The 20,235-nt window shown below is 37.7% G+C and overlaps 1 protein-coding gene across 1 annotated transcript in view; it reads right to left on the bottom strand.

The window, feature by feature from the left end:
* ezrb (ezrin b) overlaps positions 1-20,235 on the bottom strand; it is a 47,335-nt gene that overhangs the window by 16,745 nt on the left and 10,355 nt on the right. Inside the window, exons 3-6 of the mRNA XM_051654790.1 lie at positions 17,969-18,052; positions 4,764-4,859; positions 2,942-3,216; positions 190-273 (exon numbers count right to left, since the gene is read on the bottom strand). Of these exons, the coding sequence (XP_051510750.1) occupies positions 190-273; positions 2,942-3,216; positions 4,764-4,859; positions 17,969-18,052 (539 nt within the window). The remainder of the gene's footprint in view (positions 1-189; positions 274-2,941; positions 3,217-4,763; positions 4,860-17,968; positions 18,053-20,235) is intronic.

The raw sequence follows: 20,235 nt of genomic DNA, 5'->3' as shown, positions 1-20,235 counted from the left end.
GGTTTAGATTAGTCAAAATCATGGGAAATTATAATAGTGGATTTTTTTTCTTTTGCTGTTGGAGCAAATGAGAACACCAAAATAAAATGTGTTGTGTTCTCCTATTTAAAAGTTGACCCCATTGTAGTTTACTTCCACATTCCGAACCCAGAAATGTGAAAAGAGTCCATGGAGTGAACATCAGCTTACCTCAACATTCCACGGTGTTCCTCATGCCACACCTGAATCCTCTCCTCCCACTGGTCACGCGATAACTTGTGCTGGTCTAGAACCCTACAGCAGAAAATATGGAAATGGTCAATGAAACAGGAAGAGAAACATTAACTCATTTTCCAAAGTTTCCACACTAAAATCCATCCCATGCTTTATGGAGTATGACCAAGGAGCTTTTTAGAATCATATTCCTGTAGCTTCAGACAGATGAATAACATGGGATTTTCGGCTCAGGTGATCAACTTAAAAAAAAAAACTTGGCTTCAGAACTGAGTGCCCATGAGCAAAGATGGCTGAATTCAAATGCTGTATAATTTTGCTTACATAGGGAAGAAATGGTCTCTTAGCTAAAGCTGTTAATTATACAGGATACCTTCTAAATTGGTGTGTAACAAAATATTTATTTTAACATTTCTGTATATTAGTTTTTCATAATTTGTCACATTTGGACTTTTTGTTAAAAAGTACAAATTCCATGTATTCCATCAATAAATATGTCTTGGAATTGCAAATTTAGTATTGTGCACATTTGGTTTATTACATGTTAATTATTTACATGCATCATTTGACCTTTTTTACAAGTATTTATATTGATATGTAGAACAAGAGTTATGAAGGTAATGTCTCTTTAAGACTACCGGCAGCAGTTCAGTCAGTGAGCACATATTAACAAGAGAGAACATGCATGTTTCTTTAGCGCATTCGTGCTATGTTTGAGTAGAATTAATGCTTCTTTTTTGTTTTTGATCAACAAACTGTAAAGAACAGAAAATGTATTAAAAGAGACATTATTCAATGAGAAATGTATTGCATGGATCTCGTCTTTGGAAGCACGTTATATGGGATGTGTCAAATCAAACTTCTACTCATAACAAGCAGTATAAGGATGTTAATGCCAAACTTCACATTAGTGCCCGACCGATTTATAGGTCGGCCGATATTAGACTTTCACATATATATCGGTATCGGTGTATATGTTTTCCGATATGAAAACTTTTTTTCAGAACATATAATGCAGAAAACAATGCTTGGGGTGATTTAGAATTGGTGTCATAATGTAGTTTGTCCAGCAAAGCGCGCTCCGACTCCATTGTTTACAGAGCTGAACTGACGGTGGTTCTGCAGACAGGGCGGAGTTGAGCGGTGTCTTCACGGTAAGTTACTAATTAGTTTGTGAAATACATACTGGAAAGTTAATAAACAATGACCCCATCATTTTCCCTTTTCAATATAACTAATATAACGTTAACCCTGTCCCTGACAACCATATCACTCAAGTTTATCACATCTGTTTGCTATGTTAGCCAGCTATAGTTTGTCAGTGCAGTAAGTAATGTAGCAGATTGAAAGGTAAACATCAGAGCATCTTTTTGCAGCTCAGCAGACAATGGTGCGGTAATGGATAGTGTCGGTTGAGTGTTGATTTCACGCTACGTTGTTACCTAGTTGGTGAGATGCAATGCTGGGGAAGTAAAATAAACAACGTCCATCTTTTACTCTCCGTGACAACGAGCTAACAGCTAACTAGCTAATCAAGTAGCTACTTTCATTGCTTGTCAGCCGAGTGGAAGCTAATGTGTAAACATGTATTCACCTCCAGTCATTGCATTTACAAAATATAATATTTAGAAGTCTGGTTTTCCACCGTTGAAAGTTTCCCCTGAACTTGTATAACAGAACACGGTGTAACGCCGCTGCCGCTGTTTATTTCTTGACTCTGCAGGTATAAATGCTTCTTGTTTTATAACCTGCCCCTAACTGACTGGCAGTATTAAAATAGTCAGCATTTGACTGATACTAAACAGTACTGATGTTTATTTAGCTATTTATTGTATTATTTATTCTTTATTTAAATGGTCAGCCACTGGCTTACACTAAACACACAGTACTGATTTTTATTGAGCTATTATTTTACTTTATTTAAATGGTCAACAACTAACTGATGCTGAACATACAGTACTGATGTTTATTTAGCCATTTATTGTATTTTTTATTTATTCTTTATTTAAATGGTCAGCATTTGACTGATACTAAACAGTACTGATGTTTATTTAGCTATTTATTGTATTATTTATTCTTTATTTAAATGGTCAGCAACTGATGCTGAACATACAATACTGATGTTTATTTAGCTATTTATTTTATTTTTATTTATTCTTTATTTTCTCAGTGTTCACTTCTAGAATTGTTTGACAATGTATAATAATAATGTCAAATACTCTTTGATAAAAATATTTAAGAAAGCAGCCTTCTGAGAACCACTGCATAGCCATATCGGTGCAAAATCGGTGCACAATCCACATAGAAAAGGTCTGTTTACCATATCGGTAATCAGTGAATTTCCCCCCTCTAAAATTGGTATCGGTCGGGCTCTACTTCGCATAGAGTCAAAGATCTAAATCGGGATTGTTCGAATGAAGATCGCAATTAATAGGAAAAATCTATATTTTTACCCACCCTTAATTTAATTATTTTTATTTTAAGCCATACATGTAATTTTCATGGGAGGTTCAACATAGCAAAATCCAATTCTTTTCGCATACCCCCTGGAAACTGCTTACTGTACATACCCTCCATGGTACCCATACCCCTTGTTGGGAATCACTGTTATAGACCTCCTTGAGTGTGGCATAACAATCAACAAGTTACAACAGGCTTCATGTTGTCTCCTCTTAAACAATTTAATTAATTGGAAGAGTTCAGAGCAAGGCTCATTAAAAATCCTCACCGTTGGGGCAGGAGGCGATCAGATGTCAGGTATCCAGGCCGGTGCACTTCCTTGTTGAAATCACCAAATTTGGCCTGCACTGAATAGGAGGCCAGAAGCACAGCAGTCTCTGGAGGACAGTAGATGTCATCACTGAGAATGCTGTCTTTCACTTGCATGAAGAACAGCTTCTGAGTGATCTCCTGGATCAACTCCTCTGACACATCTTCTGGGAAGAACTTGGCACGGAACTTAAACTGGAGGGGGTTCTCCTTCTTTACATCCTGAGAGGAGACCTGTGAAGTTATGGAAATCATTTGTGAGATGGTCAGTCTTGAAATTTCAATAAGAACAGCAGCTTAATAAAAAAAATAATTTATGTTCTCAGCTCAAAATTGCTGAGAAATCCCATGTGTGCAGTAGGCAAGAAAGTTTAAATAAAGTTAATGACTTCAATATTACCACATCATTGTCCTGAATAAGAGATGCTTCTTTGGAATCAGTGACAACTCTGAATACTTTGGAATACACTACTACTCCAAATATGCTTCTGAACATTTTGGCCAGAATGGCCACAGCCCAGGAGATGCTGGATTTCAGAAGAAAACTTCTTTTCAACATTTGAATAACCATTTGAATAGAGGTTTGTGATTTTTAGCCCATGTCTGTTAGCATTTGAGGTCTGTATGCTAGTGTACCTCAAAAAGTTGACAAGATTATCATTTTAGCAGATTATATGCATTTACAAAATGCACCGTTTTCCAGGAAAACAAGACCAAAAACAAATGACAACTCATTTTGCACAAACTACTTCTATGGATTTTCCTTTTCAGAAGGAAGTGTCCTTTAAGTTTCTCTTAAGTTAGCCAGTTTCCATTTGATCAAAAGTGAGTGTTTCAGGGTTAAACACGTGATTTTACGTGCTTTCATTCTGAGCTCTGATCCGATGTTTACAGATGGAATGAAGCCAAACAAGTTCCTTTTCCAGAAAATGTCCCTTTTGTATTTTTTTTTACTGCTCCTTATCCGATTTATGTAGCTTGATGTAGGGCTGGGCGGTTTTTCCGATTAATTCGAATTTGCGTTTTTGAAAAACTTTTTTTTTTTTTTTTAAATCGAGATGCACAAAATCTGACCATCAGAAAGTGTCGATGCGTTTTTTTTTTTTTTTTTTCTCAATACTTAATACTTAATTGTTTTATAACAAACTTATTTGGTGAAATTTTCTTTTGTTCTAGTGCTATCTACCTTTAAAGTCACTTGGTTTGATATTTTGTTATGCAATGCCAAGTAATTCATGCATTAAGTGTGGCTTCAGTGTTTAATAACTTTTAAGTCACAGTTGTCAGTATCTGATAATTGTTCGTTTGTTCTCTCAGTCACATTTTCTGAAGTAAAATCTTCCAACTTAAATCAGTTATCAATTTGCCTAAGTAGAATTCAAGTACCATATACTAACTGCTGATCCCACTTCTGTTTGAATACATTTTTCTGTATTAAATTTCAATAAAAAAAGAAACATGTTCACATGATCAAAAGTACAAATAGGGCTCATTCTTTTCCTGCAGAAATTTATCAAGAAAAAATAAAATAAAATAAAAATTCACCAAAACTATTCCTCATTCCTTTAAAATATACTGCATCAAGCTGCACAAAGACAACAATCAGGACACATAATTGTGTAACAGTCCAACAGGTTAAAGGCTCAACATGCTTAAGGAGAGGGAATGTAGTTAGATTCAAACACAGTTTTTAAATGTATATACTTCATTGGAGAAATCGGACCAATTTGGTTTTGCAATACCGCTATTGCCAATCAACTGGTAATATACAGTACGATTACCTTTTTATCAAGTTTCAACCATGTAAGGTATCCTTTGGTGTCCATATATTGTAGTCCGAAGTACCATACTTCACGTAATCCTATGGTCTTCACCACCTGTAAGGAAAATATTACATTTTAGAACACAATAAATATTTTCAACATTTTAGAAAAATAGTTAAGTCATCAAAACTGTGAAGTGGGGCCTGGGTAGCTCAGCGAGTAAAGATGCTGATTACCACCACTGGAGTCGCAAGTTCAAATCCAGGGCGTGCTGAGTGACTCCAGCCAGGTCTCCTAAGCAACCAAATTGGCCCGGTAGCTAGGTAGAGTAGAGTCACATGGGGTAACCTCCTCGTGGTCGCTATAATGTGGTTCGCTCTCAGTGGGGTACGTGGTGAGTTGTGTGTGGACGCCACGGAGAGTAACGTGAAGCCTCCACGCTATGTCTCCGCGGTAACACGCTCAACAAGCCACTTGATAAGATGCGTGGATTGATGGTCTCAGACGAGGAGGCAACGGAGATTCGTCCTCCGCCACTCGGATTGAGATGAGTCACTACGCCGCCACGAGGACTTAATTGCATTGTGCATGAGTGCATTGGGCATTCCAAATAAAAAAAAAAAAGTAACAAATTGAAGTCAGTGATTTCACATATTTAAGCATAAGCCTTTAAAACAGGTTTTTAAGATGAGAAACTTAAAATCAGTCAAGTGTGTCCAAACCTTTTACTGGAAGTCTGAATGAATAGTGGTGGTAAGAATATTGACTAAGAATATTGTGGTAAGAATATTTATTGATTTTGATGCATCGCGAACTTCATTTAAACAAACTCGATATCGATTCTTAAATCCCAAGATCGATCGATCTTTATGTGCAACACTCGACTAGAATGAGAGGAAATCACGCATTTACAAACAAATCCGATCCCATTTGTCATTGAGTAATGTCTTATTTAATACCCTTTCTGTTCTCTACAGTCAGTTGTTGATCAAAAACTAAAAATAAACTTTTAAATTCTAATCATACATAGCACAGACGAGATAAAGCCGTTCGAGTCTCTCGTTCAAATGTGTCTGTTCTACAGACGCTCTTTGCAGAAATGCCGGTTTTCTTAAAGAGACAGTACTGGTTTCAGCAGGAGTTCAACAAATCAATGTAAACACTTGTAAATAGCACAAATTATGCAATTAAACAAACATGTAACAAAAAATAATAATATAATAACGTATTTATTGACTGAATACATGGATTTGTTCATTTTTAAAAAGTGACCAATGATGAAAAATAAAATAAAATAAAATGTTAGTAAAACTGATAATTCCGTAATGCAGCTAGGTAGAATTTCGCTGTTATAATTAACAGAATTATCTGGGAGAAAAGCAAATGTAAGCAAAATGGACATTATATCTTAAATATACCCATTTGAATCGATCTCAAAATGAAAACTTTGAATTGGAATCAAATAATCTGTATCAATGCCCAGCCCTAATGAATACATTATTAAACTGTAGCTGACTGGTTTATGACTGTTTGGTGCATTGAAAACACACAACAGCACTGGCTGGTTACAGCTGTGAAAATAATATAAATGTGCATATTAAAATACATCTCCAATGGTTCCAAACAAAAAGCAGACTGAGCAGCCTTCATCCGTTCACTAAATTGGTCATTAGCTCATCCGCACTCATAAGCTTTTCCAGGGGTGGATGTGAGAAAGCATCAGAATGTTCTAGCCTCATTTAGTGGATAGTCTTGCTACCAACAGCTTCCAGTCCAACTACACTGAAGAAATGTACATTCAAAATTCACTTCAAAACTGATTTGACAGAAATAAACCTGCTTTAACTTCAGAGAGTTTACAAAGAGTTGAGCTAGTTTCGGAGACGCAGCATAGCGGGTAGCACATGCGTCAACATATTGAGCGATGTTGCCCATGTGGGCGATGAGTGTCGAAGCCGGCTATTGACATTTCCCAGTCCCATTCCCCCTCTTATCATTTCCTGTCCATCTACACTATACTGTGAATAAAAATAAATACGAAAATAAATAGACTTGAGCTAGTACAAGTGTCGTGGTACATTATTAATGCATGTTCATGATGAATAACACACACACAAAAAAAAAAAAAAAAACACCCTCAGGTGGCTATTGAGCGGACCAGAGAGAGCATCTGCCATCTGGAACTTTCTGAACTTTAAAGCTCAAAAGGTTTTTAAAAAGCATTTTTAAAGCTTAACTGGCTAGATGTAGTCCTTCCACAGGAAATCGATATCGAAAACCCTTAAACTTTACTGACCACTCCAAACTTAGCAACCATTGCCATCCACCATATTATCAGAAAAGAGTTTGCTTTCTCATCTTTGCAGATCCTTGGCATTCTAGCTGTCAGTTTGTCCAGATTCTCAGGCTGTCTTGTCGGGCACTTCTCATGCACCTTACAGTCTAGCTGATCCCACAAAAGCTCAATGGGGTTAAGATCCATAACACTCTTTTCCAATTACCTGTTGTTCAGTGTCTGTGTTTCTTTACCCACTCGAACTGTTTCTTTTTGTTTTTCTGTTTCAAAAGTGGCTTTTTCTTTGCAATTCTTCCCATAAGGCCTGCACCCCTGAGTCTTCTCTTTACTGTTGTACATGAAATTGGTGTTTAGTGGGTAGAATTCAATGAAGCTGTCAGCTGAGGACATGTGAGGCATCTATTTCTCAAACTAGACTCTGATGTACTTATCCTCTTGTTTAGTTGTACATCTGGTCCTTCCACATCTCTTTCTGTCCTTGTTAGAGCCAGTTGTCCTTTGTCTTTGAAGACATATTTTTGAATATATTTGAATAATACATTATTATTGACTTTTAGAATTTTAAATACAACAGTAATATATTTCAGTCATGCACATTTAACTTTAAAACCCTTGGGCTTTTACTTTGACATTCTGAACTCTCCAGGAAGTCCTGTATGTGTCTGTTTGTAGGCAAGTTCACAGTAGTTTAATTCGATGCTTCTTATTCAAATTCTAGTAAAATCTACCTTCGGCACTGTTCTAAATGCATATTATAAGTGAACCGAACTATTGAACATCTACATGTGAGATGTTGTTCGTGAGTAGCACTCAAATGTTGCACAACGCTTGAAGGCTAAAAATAGGCGTGAATGTGTGTGTAAACAGAGCAGCGCCATTCAACAGCGTGCTGGTGCTGCACATGCATATTATATATTTACTTATTAAACACAGCCTTTTGTGATTCACAGAGCTATCGCACATCTTCAGGTGGCTTTGAATAAAATGCACGAGTCATATTAACTACTTCAGTGGTGTTTTTATGGTTCTTTTGTGTCATTTTTGGAGCTAGACAGGAACGAACATGACTAACACACAGTATCGGATTTGGATCTTGCTCGGACCGATACCCGATCCATCTAAATCGGAGCCGATACCGATTCAGGTATCGAATCGGTGCATCCCTAATTTTTATTATCTCTGTCTTGTTGTTGTATTGTTTGTGCACTGGAAGCTTCTGTCACCAAGACAAATTCCTTGTATGTGTAAGCATACTTGGCAATAAAGCTCATTCTGATTAAATGTTTCAAAACCATGATTTCTGCTAAGAAAACCATGGTGACAGCAGTCATGGTTACTACAATATTACTATAGTAAAACCATGGTTAATTTTTGTCGTTGTCCTGTTGGAAGATGAACCTTCACCCCAGTCTGAGGTCCAGAGCACTCTGGAGCAGGTTTTCATCAAGGATGTCTCTGTACATTGCTGCATTCATCTTTCCCTCGATCCCGACTAGTCTCCCAGTTCCTGCCGCTGAAAACCATCCCCACAGCATGATGCTGCCACCACCATGCTTCACTGTAGGGATGGTATTGGCCAGGTGATGAGCAGTGCCTGGTTTCCTCCAGACATGATGCTTGCCATTCAGGCCAAAGAATTCAGTCTTTGTTTCTCATGGTCTGAGAGTCCTTCAGGTGCCTTTTGGCAAACTCCAGGCGGGCTGTCATGTGCCTTTTACTGAGGATTGGCTTCCGTCTGGCCACTCTACCATACAGGCCTGATTGGTAGAGTGCTGCAGAGATGGTTGTTCTTCTGGAAGGTTCTCCTCTCTCTACAGAGAAACGCTGGAGCTCTGTCAGAGTGACCATCGGGTTCTTGGTCACCTCCCTGACTAAGGCCCTTCTCCCCCGATCGCTCAGTTTGGCCGGGCGGCCAGCTCTAGGCAGAGTCCTGGTGGTTCCAAACTTCTTCCATTTACAGATGATGGAGGCCACTGTGCTCATTGGGACCTTCAATGCTGCAGATATTTTTCTGTACCCTTCCCCAGATCTGTGCCTCGATACAATCCTGTCTCAGAGGTCTACAGACAATTCCTTGGACTTCATGGCTTGGTTTGTGCTCTGACATGCTCTGTCTAACCATATCTGATTAACTGTGGGACCTTATATAGACAGGTGTGTGCCTTTCTAAATCATGTCCAATCAACTGAATTTACCACAGGTGGACTACAATCAAGTTGTAGAAACATCTCAAGGATGATCAGTAGAAACAGGATGCACTCACTGAGCTCAATTTTGAGTGTCATGGCAAAGGCTGTGAATACTTATGTAAATATGATTTGTTTCGTTTTTTATTTTTTATAAATTTGCAAAGATTTCAAAAAAACTTCTTTCACGTTGTCATTATGGGGTATTGTTTGTAGAATTGAGGAAAATAATGAATTTAATCCATTTTGGAATAAGGCTGTAACATAACAAAATGTGGAAAAAGTGAAGCGCTGTGAATACTTTCCGGATGCACTGTATATTCACAATTCACAAGTTGTACATCACTATTGATGGAATAACCTTGCTATTAAAATGGATACGAGAAGGGATGTTGTGATAATGCGGCTCGAGTATTTTAATCATACGTGGAAATCCCACATGAACACCCTAAGTGCTTTAGTTATTGTTTCATGCCTGTCCGAATTAGCAGTGTGCCTGCTTAAAAACGGAAGGGAATGTGTGCAGTTTCGGCTCACCTGAGGCTCTGTGCACGCCGTGCGATATATTTCCCTGGGTGATGTCGGCGTAAATGATTAATTATCGATATACAGCTTAAGTCAGAAGTTCAACTGTTCAACACTTAGTTTAAAACAAATGTTTCAACCACTCCACAGATTTCATATTAGCAAACTATAGTTTTGGCAAGTCGTTTAGGACATCTACTTTGTGCATGACACAAGTAATTCTTCCAACAACTGTTTACAGACAGATTGTTTCACTTTTAATTGACTACATCACAATTCCAGTGGGTCAGTAGTTTACATTAAGTTAACTGTGCCTTTAAGCAAAAATTCCAGAAGATTATGTCAAGCCTTTAGGTAATTAGCTTCTGATAGGTTAATTAACTAATTGGAGTCAATTGGAGGTGTACCTGTGGATGTATTTTAAGGCCTTCAAACTCCGTGCCTTTTTGCTTGACATCATGGGAAATTCAAAAGAAATAAGCCAAAACTTCAGATTCCTATATTGACATAACCTGAAAGGCTGCTCAGCAAGGAAGAAGCCACTGCTCCAAAACTTCCATAAAAAAGCCACACTACAGTTCGCAAGTGCACATGGGGACAAAGATCTTACTTTTGGAAAAATGTCCTCTGGTCTGATGAAACAAAAATTGAACTGTTTGGCCATAATGACTATAATTATGTTTGGAGGAAAAAGGGTTTGCAAGCCGAAGAACACCATCCCAACCGTGAAGCATGGGGGTGCATTGCTGCAGGAGGGACTGGTGCACTTCACAAAATAGATGACATCTTGAGGAAGGAAAATTATGTGGATATATTGAAGCAACATCAAGACATCAGCCACGAAGTTAAAGCTTGGTCGCAAATGGGTCTTCCAACTGACCGAAGACAGGCAATGTTTTCTAGGATTAAATGTCAGGAATTGTGAAAAACTGAGTTTAAATGTATTTGGCTAAGGTGTATGTAAACTTCTGACTTCAACTGTATTACTATAATTGCATTTTAATGCCATTAAATCAAAGCCATTACTGACTCTTACGTGCGTGATCAATTACAGCCGCGCGAGGAAACAGGAAGAATTCGCTTGCCTATTTTAAACCCTCGCAGTGGGCTTCTCCACCAGCGGCTCATTTTCTCTACTTGCCGTTTTCAACTACACACAAAGCGTGCAGAAATGCGATGTCATCAAGTTGACCCAAGTGAAACACAGTCAGAGCGAGTCCATCTACAGAGCCATACAGGTGCATTACAGGAGGTTGTATTTGACGCTTTGTTTTCTTAGCCAAACCTTGTGCACCAGATGCGTCATTAAACTTGGTGAACCGCGGTGCCAATGCTTACCAAACTGTGGGTGGCAAACCAAATGGTTCGGGTTTTTACCAAGAAGCGTTACACCCCTAATACATACAGTATTTTGTTTTAGCTTTTCCAAATCTTAAGAATCTTGAGAAGTGCAGAGTCTGGATTATGAATATACAGTATAAGACTTCAGTAAGGACACCTACATTTGCACCAAGGTAAATTAATAACCAACATTAATTCATTTACGCATCAATTCAAATGATAGTAAAGGTGACAGTAACTAAAGTGTTCACAGTACCATAGTGACTGTGATGTAAAAACATTAGGATCAGTTCTGTTCACTTACAATGTTATCAGTTGTAATTCCTATCAAATGATACTTTTAACTTTTCAATTGACTGTGATAACTCCCTTGTTTGCCTTGATTCTAAACAGGCAATCTCCATAGTTTTAAATCATGTTTCTACGTAATTTAACAGTTCTTTAAAGGAAAAACAGCAGATCAAAATGCTTTGCAGTCACACTCCATTCTAGCACACATACAAATATTAATTAAAAATTGTTTTACCACTTTATAAGCACATTAATGGGAAATCCAATGTATCCAATTCATTCATATGGGATGCCCTGTAAAGTTTGTCAACAGCAAGCAACAGTTACCAAAGCAGGTGGAGCTTAGCAAAGGATTGAGGTCACTAGTGGTCAGAGGAGTGAGTATATTTTTAAGGAAGCAATTTGAAGAAAAAGTCATTGAGTCTTCAGCACTATTCCATGCCTCTAAAATTTAATATAACTTGGTAATAGTAATTTGCATTCATATGGGGGGGGGGGGGTAATTTTTACAGGTATGCTAGGGGTATTCATTGAAGTTTGCTTTTAATAACTATAATAATACGTTCTTATGATCAGTCACATTTAAACAACACTACCGAATCACGAACCTTTTACTCTGTGGTCCGGTGTTTTATGAAGTCAAAAAGTAATCCCAATAAAGTCCAAAATGACAGGATATCCATAGCTAGTTGCGGCATCTCCGCTGCGGACGCCTTTCCATTTCTTCCTGGCTTGGACAAATCGGTCCTGTAGTTGTTTCCACTTTCTCTTTACAGTATCATTATCAGAATTTAGGGAAGCTGCAATTTCTTGCCAAGCATTTTCAATCACTGTTTTATTCGAATGAAGAGGGGACGAGGGGGTCGTAAATATGTTTGTATAACTTATTCGGAAAGACTCTCCTCAAATTGCTGCTCTGCCATGACAGTTGTTGACTGAAAAAAAAAAAAACATTTGCTCATGCGCCCCTTGCGGCAACGCAGAGAATGCAGCGCGTACATGCGTTGGGTTATGAATTGAGTGCTGACACATTGCACTATGCGATGACACGTGGAATCGAGCTTGCGTAGCAAGGTGCGTCTGCGTTCGCGTACTTGCTTGAAGTACGTTTGGGCCTTTATTCTGCTGTTGAAAGTAATCCAGAGCACATATTTTTATAATTCGCTAGCGATCTAATAACAGCTGCACCCTGTTTAATTGGCAGGTGGTGTATGTGTGTGTGCTGAACATGCGCGTGTTCCGAAAATGTCTGAACGGTCAAATATATTTAAAAATTCCGCCAAAATGCCCGTCTTGGTGAGGTATTCATGTAAACAGAGTGACGTCTAAAGTGAACGTAAACAGTGGAGAAAAAAGCAGATTTGTATTAAAATGTCGGACTTGTAAGTGTGAATGTAAGTTAATAGACCTGCTGCCGTCTAGTGTAGTGTGTCATGAGAAAACACTCACTGCTCTTGACTGGGTAACTTTAGTAGTTTTAAAAAGTATTAATGTATTATAATCATACAGTGAAGACAAGTAGTAATTTTATGTTGCATTTCATTCTGAATGTTTCCTTGAATACTTGATAGCCTACTGCTGTTAAAAACTTTTAAAGCTGTTAAAAAAAAAAACTGAATTTTCTTAATTTGTATTTTTTGTTCATCTATTTCTATTCATAACTGTTTTTTTATTGTTATTTTATCACTGACTGTTTACTAGTCTTTAATAATTAAGAACTTGAAACCATTCTTCCATAATTAACATATTAGTTAGTGTTATTATTTGTTGTGGTATTGAAGCTGGTATTGAGAATCGTCAAATTTTACTACTGACTACTGAAATTTTGGTATTGTGATAATGTATAGCATTTATTGTACATGGTAGATTTTGCAGCAAAAACATGATGAAAAAGTAGACCTTATTCCATAGAAGTGTGAGCACCCCTGCTGTAAATTATGGAGATGGAGGCTTTTCTTTATTTGACTACCATATGTAACAAAGTATCATATGACAATAGCCTCCTCCCCAACCCAGTGCAGTTACATTTCAAACTCAAGGAAATCCACTGTTAAAAACAATATATATATATATATATATATATATATATATTTTTTTTAAAAGGTTCAATATATGCATGATGTTTCCAAAGTCAATGAGTAATCGTGTTAAATAATCGTGATCTCAATATTGACCAAAATAATCGTGATTATGATTTTTGCCAAAAGATTGTTTTGCATGCAAGTCCAGAGGTGTTCAGCATTACGTCCAGAGGTGTTCAGAGAAAATCTCTCATATCTGTGCTATTTGCCATGCACAATTCATGACTGGCCCTTTAAGAGCACTCACACTGAAGGAGACAGTTTCAGCTGTGTTCTCTGAGGGAAAACTAAAGTTTAAAGTGTGATCAGAGAGAATCTGTTGTAGATGCTCCAAACTGAAGGGATGAAACCACAGCCATTATTCAATGTTTCCACATTCGTGGCAGTCAATGAGCCCAATGTAATGGTCAATGAGTCATCCGTCAAGGGATATGCTCCTAAAAAAAGAAAAACCCATCCTGAGAGGCTTACTTTAAGTGTGTGTGTCTGTCCTGCTATTTGCAGGGGATTATCCCATGTCACCAAGCCAGTAATTAAATTAGGTCATAGGCATCGGCGCTACTGACAGACAGTTTCCAAACGAACTTGTCTGAGTTTTTCCTGCGTGGTCCTTAAAGATGATGCGTGTAGTTTCTTGGTGTTTAAATACTTTCTCCAAACCCATTTTAATATGCAGAGACAATTAAACTGCCGTGCAAAGGCAAAACGCGGTAACTACAGTACACATTGTCAAAATTGAGTTAGTACACCGATAAAAGACCACGTACGAAGGCAAGAACTACAACCCCCTGAAGCACTGGGAATGATGTAATCTGATTAAAAACTATGGAAAAGTATAAAATTACTGAAAGTTGTTAATTAAAAGGACAGAATCAATCAATTTTAAGCTTATTGCAAAATATTCAGATATACAAATATTTAAGCAGTTTTAGAGTGTAGAGAGAGAGACTCGATTGAACTTTTTGACCCTGTTTGCCGCGATTCTCTGATTGGTGGATCTCTGTTCAGCCTCATGGTTAGTGTAGTTCTTCACCAGGAATTCCGCAAATCAACATGCTTTTTAACAAATGAAGTTGAAATAACATGGACTGATGGCTTCCACAAGAGCATATACTATTGATTAACATCCTCAGAGCTCATGGTAGGTCTGTCTTTAAAAGGATTATTAGTTATAGTTAAAAATCAATTCGTCCATGGAAAAAAACGAATGGGATTTTTACTTGGGAGTGAGTTTGGGTTGGGACAATTGGTTTGCTGACCAATGGCAGATGGGAGAATGTTTGCGAAATCGGTTTGAAAACAATCATACATTTTTTGCGATTCTATTTGGTGACACTAGTGGCACAGAAATTACACAATTCAATAAAATAGTCACACAGATCATGTTTATAGATTTTAAATGACATCGACTTTCATATACACTAGGGTTGTAATGGTATGAGATTTTCACGGTACGAAAATATCACGGTTTCACAGTATACGGTACTTTTTTATGGCACAGTATTACTATTATCAGTCCTTAAAAGGAGTGAAAACAGAAGGTTTTTTTTTTTTTTTTTTTTTTTTTTTTTTGTTGACGTCAACAACAAAAGCGACAGGAAGTTTTCTCTCCCCCTTTTAAAAATTGAAGAGCATATTTACTTATATGAGCCCATTATTATCCCGTTTGTTTCTAATTTCAAACAGAACATACATATTACTCAAGAGGAAAGGCTCCTCATTACCATGGTTAGGTCAGTAGCTAGGTCTTAAATAATAGTAATAATAATAATAATAACAAATTATAGTATTTATGAAAAAATAAATACTAGCTGAAACACATCTTGAAACTTTAACTACAACTGCCACTGTTGATATAAAATGAGGTCTAATAGATTCTACCTTTAGATTATTTCATATGAAACTATAACATTTTGTCCAAATATAAGTTACTTTTACTCATGTCAAATTGTGAAACAATTTTGTAAAGGTGATGTTTAATGAAATATTAGCGCATAGCACAGTGTTGCTCTTTTCGTCCTCAGGGCTGTTTGGCATGTCAGGGCTGCCTACTGTTTGAGAGGTTCAACTTGACTTCCTCCGTAAATCTTTAAACTAGAAAGGTCTCACTAGAATTGAAATTGGTCACATCAGTTTTGAGGTCTGCGCTCCGCAATATCGAGGGAAGCCCGGTTGTTGCACGCGCACGCCAGAGAACAGATGAGAAGTCTTTAGCTGATTGCGAGATTATCATTAAATCTGCCTCAGCAGTCCTAAATAGTCTATCACTTGGGCGGCCGCCGAAATATCTTCAATGGGAGAACCATGACATTGTTCTTTCCCTGCTGTCCGTGACCCAGTCCGAATAGACCTGTGACCCACCAGTTGAGAAACACTGTTTTAACTCACACACACTCACTTATGTCAGACCCCCTCGCCTCGCTTCTCTCTGACATTTTCTCCGCTGCGTGCGCGGCAAATTGACGAGTCTGACAGGCAGACTTGGAGGAGATGCGCACACGCAGGTGAGATTCTCCATCCGGTTGCATTTTTTTTTCTCAATACCGTAGATAAGCAAATGTACATGGTATGGTAACTGTCAATTTTCATACCGTGGTATACCGCTGCATATAATATACACGATTGTGTCTTTGTAAATTTTTTAATTCCAATGATTTAACTGTAACATTATAGTCATTTTTTTCCATCCAATTCTTATCTTTTTTTGGTTAAACTTTGTACTCTCTTATTTGCCCTCCTGCTTCAAGGCACGACAGGCATTTTTTTTTGTTGTTGTTGATTTTCTCCCCTTTTTCTCCCCAATTTGGAATGCCCAATTCCCAATGTGCTCTATGTCCTCGTGGTGGTGTAGTAACTCGCCTCAATCCGGGTGGCAAAGGACGAATCTCAGTTGCATCCGCGTCTGAGACTGTCAATCCACGAATCTTTTCACATGGCTTGTTGGGCGCGTTACAACGGAGACATGTGGAGGCTTCATGCTATTCTTCGCGGCATCCACGCACAACTCACCACGCGCCCCACCGAAAACGAGAACCACATTATAGCGACCACGATGAGGTTACCCCATGTGACTCTACCCTCCCTAGCAACCAGGCCAATTTGGTTGCTTAGGAGACCTGGCTGGAGTCACTCAGCACGCCCTGGATTCTAACTCGTGACTCCAGGGGTGGTAGTCAGCATCTTTACTCGCTGAGCTACCCAGGCCCCCCATGACATGTAAAATGCTCTTTTGTATGTCTTGATTTACCTTATAAAATTTCTTTGAATAACCGTTTACAATTCTTAAAACTTATTTTTCTCACTGCAATAGCTAAGAGACGCTAATTTATTTAAGATTAAGGGAATTTGGGAAGAGAATGGGATGCAGTCATCAAGGGATTACATTGATGAATTACAGATGTTCAGTATACAATGTCTGTTAACACAGCTGGAAGTTATAGGGGTGGGGTCAAACTGATTGTCTATTTTTCAAAGAGAATCAGAAGAGTACTAAATCAAAATCCCACTTTCTGATTGGTTTCAGCAAAAATTTAACTTTCTGGGGGAAAAAACATTACTAAAAGTTTTGTTTAAAAACAGATTATTCAGAGTGAAATCTGATCTGATGAGCCTTGTTCAAAGTCGTTGCAAAACTGTCAATGTGCAATACATGCACACCTGTGACCAACGGTGTCTCAACTCATTTCTATATTAATGCACCAATGGTGTGTAAAATGTCAGTAACTAATGAAAATAATGTCACAGTGTAAGAAATCTAAATGACCCTAAAATAAGCTTTATTTTCTATATGCAATTTAAAATAGGCATCTTATTTGTTTCTTTTGATTTTGGAGTAAAATAGGAACAGGGTATTTTCTTGACAGGTTTCGTGAGGATCAACCACCTACTGTCACGCTAATGAACATTATTACTTGGCAGAATCATTATTTGTGATTATTATTCTATTTAAAAAAAATATACAATTATTTGTTGAATATTGGTGTCTAATCTCATTACTGTCGCCGCCAGGATTTTAAGGGGATTTTAGGCACTCTTGTGCTTAACACCCACGGTAAAATCACATTAACCATGGCATCTTGTGGCTTACGGCTTTGTGTTTATTTTACACTCCAGCTATGCAAATCTTACAGCACCTGGGAATAATTCTCTACTAACCATCAAGAAACTTTATTTAGCATTTAAATGACTATTTGTTGACAAGTTTTCTCTTGAACAATACTTAAAATTTAACTTCAATTCACAAAATCATTGAAAAAGAGTGAAGATAGATCAAATTAATATCAGACCAGTTGATTATCTACAGTAGCTCCACAAATGCAACAAGGCTATTCAACGGGTTCAGCCAACACCTTTTATCTCCCTTCCCTCTATTTTATGCACAATGACCTTATTTTAGCATTCATTTAACCAAAAGAAACCACCAGATAGCATTCAAGCACATGACCCGACCCTAACCCATGCTTGATAATTCAGTTGTGTAGCTGTGTGTGTAGTTGTGCAGACCTGGTCAAAGAGCTGCTTGCCAGTTGTGCTGGGCTGAACGGCAAACTCCAGCTCAGCGTCCATCGTAGTAACACGAACATTTAGCTTTAAAGAGAAAGAGAGAAAGAAAATGTATTAATAACCACAGGTGTCAGAAGAAAACTGCCATCTGTTGTAACCAATATGGTTACAACTTTTTAATTGTTTCCATTTCCATTTAAAGAGGTAGTTTAATAGCTGAATGGTGAACGAGGACAACATTTTGCCTAACATCTTTTGCATTCCATAGAAGAAAGAAAGTCATACTGGTTTGAAACCACTTTAGGGTGAGTAAATGACAGAATTTTCATTTTTGGTGTGAATCTAAAGCAAATTAGGTTGCCTTCAAGGTACACGTTATCAGTAGTTTGTTCCCTGGGAATCAAACCCATTACTTTGGCTTTGCAAGCGCCATGCTCTACCAACTGAGCTACAGAAGTTTCCATTTTACAGTAGCAAACAACCATTCTGATAAGACTGGAAATCTTAGTTAGGCAAAGGCAATAAAAATTCTGCAATGATAAGACTATCACAGGCATGTTGAAAAAAAGAGTTCATAACGGAGTTCATAACGGGCCCATTGACGAAGGCATTAACAACAATCTATACTGATAACTCAAATTTGATTGTGCTGCAGGTGCACGACCCTGGCTGCGGTCGTTCAAACAGACATGGCTTAAAAGAGACCGCTTATAAGTCTGCTGGGGGAAATGCAGGAGTGGCTGTGCAGAACAATGTGCCTCCGCCACTATTTGAAAAAGAGGAAATGCCAGTCTATTCTACAGTAATGTTTGACATGACTAAGTAAAGAAGCAAAAGGCCGTCTACAACCCGTCTACTCTACAATCAAATTTGCACCATTTTATGGAAAAACAAAGTCATTTTTAAACAATTTCCCAAGGGACATGAAACGGAGGCGTTTCCTCCCAATGAACAAACAACAGGCTCATAGAAACGAGGAACAATGGCATTACTTGTGAAAACCAATAAAAACACGTCTGGAAGAGAGAGCATTTAATTTAACTCTCAACCAGAAAGACAGCAATCTAAGAGGAGTTAAGAAACAAGAATTCCCATTATTTACATAAAACAGTTAACACCCATCTAAACACGAACGTAAAGCATAAAACGTATTCAGTGATTCATATTCATGTGATCTCTATGAGCACTGATGAACAAAACTAAGGAAATGAAGGTGGCTGAACAAAAAGAAATTGAGTGTTGACTGTTGGTGGAGAATCACAAAACTCACCATGCTGGGTGTGAGCACTGTCTGAGAAGTCAAAAATAAATACAAAATATGTAACTGCTTTAAAAATAAAACAAATGCCCCACTTTGCAATAACTAACCTATGCATAACTCAGTCACACCAGATCAGTCCATAAAATGTAATATGCATTTAAACAGATAATAAATATCGATTTGTAAACATATGTTGAGACTTTACAGACAGGTCCTATATGTTAAAGATTAATTAATGCAATAGGTATCATGAACTAACAATTTTTACAGTATTTATAATTCTTGGTTCATGTAATTCCTGAATATACTACTGTTTGTTCATGTTAGTTCATTTTACAATAACTATTGCTAATGCATACAAACTTTAATGTTAATATGTATTTGTATATGCAGAAAAAAAACATTAACCAAGACTAATTATTGGTTACAAGTTAATGCCATAGTGAAAATGAAGTTAACTAATGTTAACATATACAACCTTACTGTTAAGTGGGTTTATAAGCAGTGTTGGGGAAGCTATTCTGAAACTAAGCTACAAGCTTCTCATAACTTAAACTACATTCAAGCTGCTCTTTTAAAAATAAACATTTTGCTTGAAAACTGAACTGCCCGTTTAAGGTCCTGCCACAGCATCTCAATCGGGTTCGAGTCAGGACTTTGACTAGGCCACTCCAAAACTTTAATTTTGCTTCTTTTCAGCCATTCAGAGGTGGACTTACTCCTATGCTTTGGATCATTGTCTTGCTGCATAATCCAGTTGCATTTGAGCTTCAACTCACAGACTGCTGACCGGATGTTCTCCTTTAGGATTTTCTGATAGAGAGCAGAATTCACATTTCCCTCAATTATTGCAAGTCGCCCTGGCCCTGAAACAGCAAAGCATCCTCACACCATCACTATCACCACCATGCTTGATCGTAGGTATGAAGTTTTTTTTGTGGAATTCTGTGTTTGATTTACGGCAGATGTAACGGAACCCCTGTCTTCCAAACAGTTCCACTTTCGA

This window comes from Myxocyprinus asiaticus, chromosome 25, assembly GCF_019703515.2.
Source record: "Myxocyprinus asiaticus isolate MX2 ecotype Aquarium Trade chromosome 25, UBuf_Myxa_2, whole genome shotgun sequence".
Lineage (NCBI taxonomy): Eukaryota > Metazoa > Chordata > Actinopteri > Cypriniformes > Catostomidae > Myxocyprinus > Myxocyprinus asiaticus.
This window is presented reverse-complemented; position numbering and strand designations above follow the sequence as displayed.